The 13,143-nt window shown below is 37.8% G+C and overlaps 2 protein-coding genes and 1 pseudogene across 2 annotated transcripts in view; 2 read left to right on the forward strand and 1 right to left on the reverse strand.

Moving 5' to 3' along the window:
- Window positions 1-1,883: 1,883 nt before the first annotated feature.
- On the reverse strand, window positions 1,884-6,860 carry LOC107595506 (peroxisome assembly protein 12-like; annotated as a pseudogene).
- LOC107595507 (AP-2 complex subunit beta-like) lies at window positions 6,732-10,616 on the forward strand. Its single transcript, XM_016285931.1, has 6 exons — window positions 6,732-6,930; window positions 7,395-7,449; window positions 9,616-9,721; window positions 9,848-9,983; window positions 10,087-10,332; window positions 10,413-10,616. Exons 2-6 carry the CDS (start codon window positions 7,413-7,415, stop codon window positions 10,614-10,616), a joined length of 729 nt encoding a protein of 242 aa, XP_016141417.1. The 5' UTR covers window positions 6,732-6,930; window positions 7,395-7,412.
- Window positions 10,617-11,949: 1,333 nt separating this feature from the next.
- Window positions 11,950-13,143, forward strand: part of LOC107595508 (AP-2 complex subunit beta-like) — a 12,909-nt gene continuing 11,715 nt past the window's right edge. The window contains exons 1-5 of the mRNA XM_016285932.1: window positions 11,950-11,956; window positions 12,149-12,254; window positions 12,381-12,516; window positions 12,620-12,865; window positions 12,946-13,123. Coding sequence (XP_016141418.1) covers window positions 11,950-11,956; window positions 12,149-12,254; window positions 12,381-12,516; window positions 12,620-12,865; window positions 12,946-13,123 — 673 coding nt within the window. The remainder of the gene's footprint in view (window positions 11,957-12,148; window positions 12,255-12,380; window positions 12,517-12,619; window positions 12,866-12,945; window positions 13,124-13,143) is intronic.

The following is a 13,143-nucleotide window of genomic DNA, read 5'->3' on the forward strand; positions in this document are numbered from 1 at the left end:
AATGTAACTGTGTGAAAATGGCACCATATGAACAGAATTAGTTGGATCAGCTGTCATCAGTATCATAGACTGTCCTATGCTCTTCTATAACTGTCTGGATTCAATAAACAAGTGGTTTGAATTATCATACTAAAAATAAGCTTATGATTAAAAGAAAATATAAAAATGTGCAAAATACATTTCAAACATACAAGTCGCCATTTTGTAAATGCATATTAGATTAAAAACTTTTTTTGGACTGTTTCAACAAAATGTCATAAGTGGACCTTCTCTGACAAGGTTTCTGCAGGTTTTATGAAAATGTAAACGTTTTAGTGAATTTTTTTTTTTTTTAAAGACCAGTTAAAGAAGGAATAAATAGAAGTGAATATATCTCTAACTGTAAGGGGGCACACATTGTGTTGTATTAGCAACACTTTAACTCAAAGATTGAAAGTTCCAACAGATCTGTATTGGCCTACTTTTGAATTAATCTTACAAAAAAATTAATAAAAAAAAGTTTTCTGAGAAACTGATCAAAATGTGTTTATGATTAAAACAAGAAGAACTAACTGGGGCCCAGAAAAATCAACATAATTCAAAGGGGATATTTTCATACAGATACAAAAACTCACTTGTGAACAATTTCTGAGAAATCCATTTTTCATCTAGTAAAGTAAATATATCTTGATTTAACAGTACTGGAGAACAAGACATATGTATTTTTTGCAGTCAGTTCACCATTTAATGCCATGACTTTATGAATTTAAGACTTTCTGCATCAACTTAAGAGTTTGTCAAGGCTTTAATTTGCGGCAGGGTGAATTGAGACTCTTTATGGCCCACAGAAACCCTGTTCTGGTGAGAATGACAGACTTCTTGAGTGACTAGTTCAAATTTGCATTTATCTGCCTCCACGTTTGACTGCAACGAACATCTCAAAATCCAATCGACAACTGGTGCACAGCAGTCCCTGCTCTGTTTTTATTTTTCCCCAGGAATCTATTACATTTGAATATACATACACACTTTACTTTTGGGATGGTGCTCTGCAGGTGATGAGCAGAGCTGGTTTCCTTCAAACATGATGCTTAGAATTGAGGTTCATCAGACCAAAGACTCTTGTTTCTCAGAGTCTGAGGGTACTTTACAATATGAAAGAAAAGATCTGCCATTACTTTCATTGCATTGCAACTTTAAAGGGATACTCCACCCCAAAATGAAAATGTTGTCATTAATCACTTACCCTCATGTCGTTCCAAACCCGTAAAAGCTACGTTAGTCTTCGGAACACAATTTAAGATATTTTGGATGAAAACCGGGAGGCTTGTGAGTGTCACATTGACTGCCAAGTAAATAACACTGTCAAGGTCCAGAAAAGTATGAAAAGCATCGTCAGTATAGTCCATCTGCCATCAGTGGTTCAACCGTAATGTTATGAAGCGACGAGAAGCGACCTCTGTGTCTCTCCGCATCACCGTAGTGCCATTTTGGAGAATATCCGCTGAACGCAAGCAGCGTACACTCTTGTGTCAATTGTGTTCAAGAAATACGAACAAAGCTTTTACGGTTTGGAACGACATGGGGGTAAGTGATTAATGACAAAATTTTCATTTTGGGGTGGAGTATCCCTTTAAATAAGAGTCGGCAATGATGATATCTGTACAAATTTAATATTTACACATTTCACAAATTAATTATCCATTATAACCGTATCACAAAAAAGAATTATAGCAACTTATAAAAAGCATTTTAGCTTCCTTAGGATAACAATTAACACTAAACCTGTTGTTCACCTGAACAATGTGCAATAATTATGTAAAATCTGACAGATCCACATTAATAATGCATCTATCCATCAGGTGTGTATATTTTAATGAGGTGCTGCAGTCCTGAAGGGTAGCCAGTGAGGGGACACCTGTGATTGGTTTTAACATACACATATATACACTTGTAACAAAACACGTAGCCTGAAGTGGCCAGCGCGGTGTCATTGGTGCGCACTTTCCTGCAGAGCGGGCAGACTTTGATGTGTGTGGGTGGTGTCTCCTGGCTGTGAAGGTGGAGAGGCGGCGGAGGGGTTGGAAGGGAGGTCAAGGATTTAACGGTGCTCTGGTTTTCGGATGAATACCACCACTCCAGGAACTGCAGGAAGAACACTCCAATCGAGAGGCTGCTTGACAGAGACACAGCCACACCACCAACCGCTGTAGAGACCAAGCGCTGAAATTTCTCTCGAAAGCTGAAAAGAGAGATTTTTGCTTTAATTAAACATCTTTATATTTTGGTAAACCTCAAGAAAAGAACGTAGCATAGCCTCAAAATAAACTCACCTTTGACTGGGACTCAGTGCCGAGCCCGATGGCTTAAGATCCAGGCTGCGTATGTCATTAGCCGTGAGATATGAGAGTTTAACCCCTGCCAGCCACAGAAGCGGAGAATGTGTCCGTGTTTTGCCGAAAACATACAAAAGCTGTTGGCAAAAGACCCAGCCATCCCAAGCCATGCACACAAAGGGGTACGCAGCCAAAAAAGCCCTGTACAACTTCTGCATGAAGGACTGAGGCAAGCGGATGGAGAAATCGTCCTCGTCTCTCTGTCGAGCCAGGATTTTTTCCAGTTTGGTGTGTAGGTAAGGAAGGAGGGCCAGAAGGAACAAGGAGTGCCAGTGCTCTCTGCGGTGGAGTCCCAGATGAGCTGCATGTGTGCTGTCTTCTCCTACACGCTTCAGACCGTAGAAATTCTCCGAAAATGAGGCGCTGGTGCGGGAAAGGAAATGATGCTGCAATAAGACATCCAGGATAGCATAAATCTCATCAAACCTCCTCCAAAGAACTCCATAGCGAGCGGGGTTAGACGTAGCAAGGATCTGTGGACAAAGACGGGGTTTGCACATCAATGTTGTTCAATGCCAGTAAATACTGTAAAGTTTATTTCATTACTATATTTTAATATATGTAAAACAACAGAAGTATGTTTGCAATGGTATGCTAGGGGGGTCCATGGAAATGTACAGAGAAAATAGAAGTGTAAAAAAATTATAAATATAAGATTAAAACCAAATTTATTTCAAAATCTGATAATAAATGAAAATTTAATTAAACTGATAAGATAAATAAATATATAATATACAACAGTACAGGACTATGTTAAATTATAAACTAAATATTTTCCAAATTATGTTTTAGACGCATAATAAAATTTTTGAATAAAAAGACTGAAATATATTGCATAAGTACTCAGTACTTAGCTGAAGCACCTTTACAGCCTCAAATCTTTTTGTGTATCATCACTTGGCATTTATCTGCTATTCTTCACCTCTCTAGCTCTGTCAGGTTGGATGGGGGCAAGACGCACATTTTCAGGTTTCTCCAGAAATATTTGATTGGGTTCAATCCCAGGCTGTGTCCCCACTCAAGGACATTCACACAGTTGTCTATAAGCCACTCTTGCTGTGTGCCCTAGGTCAGTGTCCTGTTGGAAGGTAAAACTTCTGCCCAGTCTGAGGTTCTGAATGCTCTGGACTGGGTTTTCATTAAGGCTATCTCTATATTTTGGTGCATTGAGCTTTTCTTCTACTCTGACGAGTTCCTCAGTCCCTGCCGCTGAAAAACAGCCCCACAGCCCCACTGCTGCCAGCACACTTTACTTTTGGGATGGTGCTCTGCAGGTGATGATGAGCAGAGCTGGTTTCCTTCAAACATGATGCTTAGAATTTAGGTTCATCAGACCAAAGACTCACAGTCTGAGGGTCCTTTAGTTGCTGTTTTGCAAATTCCAAGTGTGTTTTCATGTGTCTTCACTGAGGAGAAGATTGAGTCTGGCCACACCGCCATAAGGAAAGAAGAATGAAGTGGGTGCGTTGACTGTGAACTTCAGAAAACACAATGGACCAACACCAGCAGATGACATGGCAGCCCAAATCACCACTGACTGTGGAAACTTCACACTGGACTTCAAGCAACATGGTTTCTGTGCCTCTCCACTCTTCCTCCAGACTTTGGGACCTTGATTTCCAAATGAAATGCAAAATTTACTTTCATCTGAAAGGAGGACTTTGGTCCACTGTATTTTCTGAAGTCCACAGTCAACGCAGCCATCTACCAGGTCATTTTAGAGCACTTCATGCTTCCTTCTGCTGATCAGCTTTTTGAAGATGCTGATTTCATTTTCCAGCAGGACTTGGCACCTGCCCACACTGCTAAATGTACCAAAAGCTAGTTAAATGACCATGGTGTTGGTGTGCTTGATTGGCCAGCAAACTGGCCTGACCTGAACCCCAGTTTAAAAAAAAGATGCCAGTCATCGTGATATTTAGTTGTTTTAGCTTATTTTAAAGCATTTTACATCTTGAGGCCCCCTGGAAGTTTGGTGAGGCCCCTAGTGGCACCCGGGCATCTGGTTGAGAGCAACTACACCCCCCACACAAGCACACACACACACACACACACACACACACAGTAACATGAGTAACATGGTGGTTCACTGGCAGGGAGACAAGGACATTTTTATGGATTTTAATGTAAGAGAGGCTTCAGGATACTGAATACCTTGCTTTTATGAGAAAACCTATTTTTGCTTGATGAGTTGACATCCTGTTCTCTAATCTTCATTGTCTTTATTATCAAATAATTATTTTGCAGTGAGCTACAGTTTGTCTACAACAAAAAATGATCTTGTATTAGCAAAGTTTTTGCGACAGCAAGTATCAAAAACTGCATACACCAAGATGTTTCACTAGTATAAATATAATCTCTGCATTCTATATAAAAGAGCTGATCTAGTTGGTAATGCATCTCTGCAACTTCCATTAGAAGCTCTTGTTCTCATAAAAACAGTTAGCGACCTAAAATTCATGCATACACATTGGCTGAGCCATCCTAAATCTTTTTATTTAACATGATTTGACCATAAGAAATGCCATAGACAGTTCATGGCTTATGTTATTGCTGATTTGAATTATGTTATTGAAATAGGAGTTTGGCAAGCAGTTCTTTTAAAATTGTTATTTCCCCATCATCACATATGACTCTGACCGTGCAAACCAGTTTGAGACAAGACATATTAATCAGCATGTTAAGAGCATTTTAAAATAAACATAATTGCTAAAACTGGGAAAATAATTTTTAGATAGCATGGAAAGACAGCATAAACTTTCAAATGACTAATTAACTTTGTTTTCTGCACATGATGAGGATTTTGATTATGTACATTATTTGTTTGTTTTTAGTAGATACTCATTTTAAGCAAATTATAAAAATGGTCCAGACTTCAAGAGGAAAACTCTGAACCGCTAATTTCTGTGCCTTCTGCCTTACGCATGTATCTATATGTAAAGAAAAAAATTGTCTATTTATTTTTTTTAAATTCTAAGACGCCACTGCCCTTTAGCTCTGAGGACCCAATATCCTAATGTGTAATGACTATCCATTGTATATAGATACTGGGTCTCTTGGAACTTTAATTAAATGACCCTGGTGTAGAGGGTGGGAAATGGAGAGACAACAACCAATAAAACAGACACCTACAACACACTCGTTATGTAGAAAATGCTTTTTAAAGTATTTTCACATTTGTGGTATCTTTTGCAGGAAGATATCTGGAGCTGCATTTTTCAAAGTTTTCAGAATTTGACATTCAGAAGTAATAAAGTTACAAGGATTTTTGCCAGGATTTTTACATGCACCACATGTAAAATCATTATTTTTTTATTTTTAAAATAATTCCAGTTTCATGGTGTTAAAATGTGTTTTTATTGAATTTGTTAAAAAACATTTACAGCTTCCAAAAACAATTTTATTTACTCCATATATACATGTGGATGGCCGGTCACTCAGACAGCAATCAGCCTCCAAAAACAATCTTTTGTTTCTGCACATTCCTTTGATGGCCAACCATACGGAGAAAAGAAGCGATTTAATAAAACTATTGCAAACATTTTTTCATTACAAATAAGCTGATTATATATTTTGTAGAGATATATTTAAAACATTGTATAATAGTATTCAGTATAGTAGGCTATTACAACAAATTAGAATATCTATTTGAATATTTAGGCCAATTTTAGAAATTGTATGCCTTTTATGGTTTAGAGCACTATTATTTTACAGTATATGCATGACACCATATGAAGGAGCAAAATAAATCAGTAAAAGTTTTTACAAAGCCAGTTTTGTCTGTTTTCCCACCATATGAGGCCTTTAAATCTGATCTTTTTTAGAAAGCTGTTAATTTAAGGAATCAATGACAGGTTAACAGACAAAAACGTTACTGTGAAATTTCACAAATCTGAACAGTCCATTTAAACATAGTATGACCAGTCAATGTTTAATTATCCAATGAAATAAACCAAGTGAACCAACTAGTACGGTAAGAAATTATATATATTATTATGTGATAAGATTGTGCAGTTATGCTATACTTCTTCAAAAAAAATCAAACATAGGATGGTTGGCAGCGTTCAAAGGATAAAATGTAACAAAATGAAACAAAAGAAAAAAGGGGAGGCTCTTTAGGCACATGTAGTCACACATATTTTGGAATCTAGTCTAGATTCCTTGACTTTATGCAGCCCACTCACTGGTTTCCATGCAATCTGAGACAAATAACATTTGACGTGATATTATCTCTTGCATCACTGAATCTAACATGGCCTTGTGCACTGATGAAATAAACTCGCCGGGCTTGCATAAAGCCCACTTATATAAGAATGGTACATGATTGCAGCCACACACCCTATCAAAGTCCCCTGCTGTCTGCATCCGGTGTAACATCTGTGTGGCTCCGATCTATCTCACGCGTTCTTCTCGTTCGTTGGTTCCGCGCTTCATTTTGTTTTTCCGGGTGCGCTCCATCTTCCAGCGCCGAGGCAGCAAGCGCATCTCCCATCTCGCCGCGAAGTGCTCCAGTAACCGAAGATTTTCGTATACTGCGTCGATTCTTACATCCCTTGTGCGTATCTGATTTTTTGTGTTTTCATCACTTGTTTGCATTATAATTTAGATAGGACAGATGTCTGTATTTCAGTCGATAAAGGTCCTGCTTCCAAGGCTTTCACTAACCTAGCATAGCTGGATTTTTGGGTCACGCCCAATTAATAAACTTAACAGTCATAACATTTGTGAAGTACAGCTGCAAATATTAAGTATGACATATATTTTTAGTTTATGCAATCGTTTGGAATGCAAGGCTGTGCTACTGCGTTGCTGTATGTTCATGTAGCAAATGGTCTACATACTGTCCCTGATGATTTCCTGTGTAAATTGGGAATTACAAGCTTGTTTCAAATTTGTATCTGTATTCTAATTTCATTAAAATTGCCAGCCGTCAATAAAGGATATTTTGAGATTATGCTGTTGCTTTTATGCGTTCTTAAAATGTTGATATGTAAATGTGCTTTATTTCCTTCTCTTCAGATCTGAGAAGCTGTCAGAATGACTGACTCCAAGTATTTTACCACCAACAAAAAAGGCAAGTAAAGAGCTTATATTTGTTCATGTAGGCTATGGGATGGTAATAGGATTTAAAAAGAACAGGGCCCGTATTCACAAAACATCTTAATGCTAAAAGTAGCTCATAACTCGCCGATTTAGGAGAAAATCGTAAAAATAATGGGCGTGTCAGTCCTAAATGAAGGACTCCTAAAATTTTGCTCTAAGAGTATTTCACAAAGTGTTTCAAGTCTAAAACTAGCTCCTAAATCTGTGAAACGTTAGGAGTAGTGAAGAGGACTCCTAAGTCACTACGACCAAGCCACAAACTATCCTAAAATGGCTGTTATTAAGTCTAAAACTAGCTCCTAAATCTGTGCAAGGTTAGGAGTAGTGAAGAGGACTCCTAAGTCACTAAGACCAAGCCACAAACTATCCTAAAATGGCTGTTATTGCCGGCAATCTGCCTCTGAATGTAAACATTTTAGAGACATTTGATAATAATGACCTTTTAAAAAGATATCGCCTTTGGTTTTGGAGGTTACCCCAACTCTAAATTGTGATTTGATTATATCCTTGTTTTCATTAACCAGTTGGGCAAGAAGTAACAGCTGTTTTTGCGTCCAGTTTTTTATTTATTTATTTTTACGTTTGCACGTATTACTATCAGCCATGATTATTCTACTCTGTTAATTAAAAGGCTGTTTATATGCATATTGACTAATTGTTTACGAGAAGCATACATGTAAGAGGCTGACAATTAACTGAACATATACTTGTTTAATTAGTGACACTTAGCCTGCTTTTTAAAATCTTTTTAAATTAAATTTTTTTTCTATTTTTAAACCTTTATATATGGCAACATCGTGCTCTACAATATTTCTATGAATAAATCTCTGACAGAGTCTATCAGCCAATCACTGTGTGCATAGTAAGCAAGCATGATGACATCATCCATAGCAACGAGGTCAGCCCCGCCCCCTTACTCTGAGCTTAAGACTTCTCTCTATTCCTTAGTAAAAGTTTGTCTCAGCAGCTTTGTGAATAGGTTTTAAGAGAAAACTCTTAGCTAAAAACTTTTACTGAAGTTTAGGAGAACTCTTAGTGGTAAGATAAAATGTTTTGTGAATACGGGCCCTGATCTAAAACCCCTGAGCAATTTACTCACAGTTTGATATGATATTTTCTGTATGTTGTTTTAGACCATGTATGTTCAGTTCTGGTGTTTCGTTCTTTATTATGAGTCATGATAGTTTAGTGATGTAAATTTGGGTTGGACTCGGACTGAAATCCTGAGATTTTGAAAATATTTTAAACCAAGATAAAACCAAGAAAAATTACAACTGAACTCAAAACCCAACTCCATATAAAAATAATTATCTATAATAAAAATTTACTTGAAGTTTCACTGTAATAATACTACAATGTCTTCAGATCCCATTACATACTTTTAAATCATGAACTGGAACAGGAACATGCATTATTAATAAGATATTATCATTGATTCAGTATTCCAGATCCCCCCAACCACCCACACGTAAAAACCCATTGGATATGCACAAATCATAGAGGCTAAAATACACGTTTTGACTTCAAAATGTGAATTTCACCAAAGGCCACTGATTTTGAGGCATTATCAGTTCTGTTCCTGCAATAATTGTGGAACAGAATTATAAAATGTAAAAATATTAAATTTTTGTTCTTGAAATTTGCATTCAAATATGTTTGGCCCAAAAATCTGAAAGGCAAGTGCCCTTTGCTTTGAATGGCCATGATGCCTCTGCATTTGCACTCTCATTTCTGTAAATGACCTAAGTAGAAGACACACACACACACACACACACACACACACACACACACACAGTTCCTCGATCTTTTCAGTTTTAATACAGGCACTCTGACACACCGCCAATCTATAATAAGTGTTGATTTTCCAAGTAATTTTAGGGGTACATTTGTATCGAGAACACTCTAGTGATCATTTCTGATTAATTTAAAAGTGGAAATATGACAAGTAAATATTTCAAGAATTAGTGGAATAGTAGTAAAATAGTAAACAACGTTTATTTTGACTAAATATAGTGTACTTGTGTGTAGAATAATTGTGAATTTAATGCTACTCTTCTGCTCCATAGAACTTATATAAGCATTAGCCTCTGAAAACTTCAGATCAGATGAGCACTAATCATGTTACTCTCTGTTACAGGTGAAATCTTTGAGCTGAAGGCCGAGCTGAACAATGAGAAGAAGGAGAAGAGGAAAGAGGCAGTGAAGAAAGTCATTGCAGCCATGACAGTGGGCAAGGATGTCAGGTGCTTTGACTGTCTCGTTTATCACCATTACTGAATCAGATATGCACTCATACCTCCCACATTTCTTAAAAGATGATTATTTTGACCCTAATAGTTATGCTAATACCTTTTTACCTGTATCTTTAGTTCCTTGTTTCCAGATGTGGTAAACTGCATGCAGACCGATAACCTGGAGCTGAAGAAACTGGTTTACCTGTACCTTATGAACTATGCCAAGAGTCAACCTGACATGGCCATCATGGCCGTTAACAGCTTTGTCAAGGTGAGAATTGTTGTTAAAGTTTGGATCAAATTTGGACATCAGTGTACTATGATTTTGTAAAATTCCACCAAGAGGTCTGAAGTTATTCTTTCTTTTTTTTTAGGACTGTGAGGATCCAAACCCTCTGATCCGAGCTCTGGCTGTGCGTACAATGGGCTGTATTCGTGTGGACAAGATCACTGAGTACTTGTGCGAGCCTCTGCGAAAGTGTCTGAAGGATGAAGACCCCTATGTGAGGAAGACCGCTGCAGTGTGCGTGGCCAAACTGCATGACATCAATGCACAGATGGTGGAGGACCAGGGCTTCCTGGATTCTCTCAGGGACCTGATCGCTGATTCCAACCCCATGGTTAGATACTTTGGATCTAATTGTCCTAAATGCATACTTCCCCATTCACAATTCTTTACTGATATCTGATTTTCACATAGGTTGTGGCTAATGCAGTTGCTGCCCTGTCTGAGATCAGCGAGTCTCACCCCAACAGCAACCTTCTGGACCTGAATCCTCAGAACATCAATAAGCTCCTGACAGCCCTCAATGAATGCACTGAGTGGGGTCAGATCTTTATCCTGGACTGTCTCTCCAACTACAACCCCAAAGACGAGCGTGAGGCCTATTACTATCAGCCATGATTATTCTACTCTGTTAATTAAAAGGCTGTTTATATGCATATTGACTAATTGTTTACGAGAAGCATACATGTAAGAGGCTGACAATTAACTGAACATATACTTGTTTAATTAGTGACACTTAGCCTGCTTTTTAAAATCTTTTTAAATAAATTTTTTTTTCTATTTTTAAACCTTTATATATGGCAACATCGTGCTCTACAATATTTCTATGAATAAATCTCTGACAGAGTCTATCAGCCAATCACTGTGTGCATAGTAAGCAAGCATGATGACATCATCCATAGCAACGAGGTCAGCCCCGCCCCCTTACTCTGAGCTTAAGACTTCTCTCTATTCCTTAGTAAAAGTTTGTCTCAGCAGCTTTGTGAATAGGTTTTAAGAGAAAACTCTTAGCTAAAAACTTTTACTGAAGTTTAGGAGAACTCTTAGTGGTAAGATAAAATGTTTTGTGAATACGGGCCCTGATCTAAAACCCCTGAGCAATTTACTCACAGTTTGATATGATATTTTCTGTATGTTGTTTTAGACCATGTATGTTCAGTTCTGGTGTTTCGTTCTTTATTATGAGTCATGATAGTTTAGTGATGTAAATTTGGGTTGGACTCGGACTGAAATCCTGAGATTTTGAAAATATTTTAAACCAAGATAAAACCAAGAAAAATTACAACTGAACTCAAAACCCAACTCCATATAAAAATAATTATCTATAATAAAAATTTACTTGAAGTTTCACTGTAATAATACTACAATGTCTTCAGATCCCATTACATACTTTTAAATCATGAACTGGAACAGGAACATGCATTATTAATAAGATATTATCATTGATTCAGTATTCCAGATCCCCCCAACCACCCACACGTAAAAACCCATTGGATATGCACAAATCATAGAGGCTAAAATACACGTTTTGACTTCAAAATGTGAATTTCACCAAAGGCCACTGATTTTGAGGCATTATCAGTTCTGTTCCTGCAATAATTGTGGAACAGAATTATAAAATGTAAAAATATTAAATTTTTGTTCTTGAAATTTGCATTCAAATATGTTTGGCCCAAAAATCTGAAAGGCAAGTGCCCTTTGCTTTGAATGGCCATGATGCCTCTGCATTTGCACTCTCATTTCTGTAAATGACCTAAGTAGAAGACACACACACACACACACACACACACACACACACACACACACAGTTCCTCGATCTTTTCAGTTTTAATACAGGCACTCTGACACACCGCCAATCTATAATAAGTGTTGATTTTCCAAGTAATTTTAGGGGTACATTTGTATCGAGAACACTCTAGTGATCATTTCTGATTAATTTAAAAGTGGAAATATGACAAGTAAATATTTCAAGAATTAGTGGAATAGTAGTAAAATAGTAAACAACGTTTATTTTGACTAAATATAGTGTACTTGTGTGTAGAATAATTGTGAATTTAATGCTACTCTTCTGCTCCATAGAACTTATATAAGCATTAGCCTCTGAAAACTTCAGATCAGATGAGCACTAATCATGTTACTCTCTGTTACAGGTGAAATCTTTGAGCTGAAGGCCGAGCTGAACAATGAGAAGAAGGAGAAGAGGAAAGAGGCAGTGAAGAAAGTCATTGCAGCCATGACAGTGGGCAAGGATGTCAGGTGCTTTGACTGTCTCGTTTATCACCATTACTGAATCAGATATGCACTCATACCTCCCACATTTCTTAAAAGATGATTATTTTGACCCTAATAGTTATGCTAATACCTTTTTACCTGTATCTTTAGTTCCTTGTTTCCAGATGTGGTAAACTGCATGCAGACCGATAACCTGGAGCTGAAGAAACTGGTTTACCTGTACCTTATGAACTATGCCAAGAGTCAACCTGACATGGCCATCATGGCCGTTAACAGCTTTGTCAAGGTGAGAATTGTTGTTAAAGTTTGGATCAAATTTGGACATCAGTGTACTATGATTTTGTAAAATTCCACCAAGAGGTCTGAAGTTATTCTTTCTTTTTTTTTAGGACTGTGAGGATCCAAACCCTCTGATCCGAGCTCTGGCTGTGCGTACAATGGGCTGTATTCGTGTGGACAAGATCACTGAGTACTTGTGCGAGCCTCTGCGAAAGTGTCTGAAGGATGAAGACCCCTATGTGAGGAAGACCGCTGCAGTGTGCGTGGCCAAACTGCATGACATCAATGCACAGATGGTGGAGGACCAGGGCTTCCTGGATTCTCTCAGGGACCTGATCGCTGATTCCAACCCCATGGTTAGATACTTTGGATCTAATTGTCCTAAATGCATACTTCCCCATTCACAATTCTTTACTGATATCTGATTTTCACATAGGTTGTGGCTAATGCAGTTGCTGCCCTGTCTGAGATCAGCGAGTCTCACCCCAACAGCAACCTTCTGGACCTGAATCCTCAGAACATCAATAAGCTCCTGACAGCCCTCAATGAATGCACTGAGTGGGGTCAGATCTTTATCCTGGACTGTCTCTCCAACTACAACCCCAAAGACGAGCGTGAGGCCCAGAGGTGAGGG

This window comes from Sinocyclocheilus grahami, unplaced genomic scaffold (genome assembly GCF_001515645.1).
Source record: "Sinocyclocheilus grahami isolate Dianchi unplaced genomic scaffold, SAMN03320097.WGS_v1.1 scaffold203.1, whole genome shotgun sequence".
In the NCBI taxonomy this organism is placed as follows: domain Eukaryota; kingdom Metazoa; phylum Chordata; class Actinopteri; order Cypriniformes; family Cyprinidae; genus Sinocyclocheilus; species Sinocyclocheilus grahami.

Bases quoted from the DNA above. Each gene is read 5' to 3' on its own strand.
- LOC107595507 (XM_016285931.1), top strand. From the start codon at position 7,413: ATGACTGACTCCAAGTATTTTACCACCAACAAAAAAG. The intron at 7,450-9,615 runs GCAAGTAAAGAG...TCTCTGTTACAG, and splicing joins TTTTACCACCAACAAAAAAG to GTGAAATCTTTGAGCTGAAG. The intron at 10,333-10,412 runs GTTAGATACTTT...ATTTTCACATAG, and splicing joins TCGCTGATTCCAACCCCATG to GTTGTGGCTAATGCAGTTGC.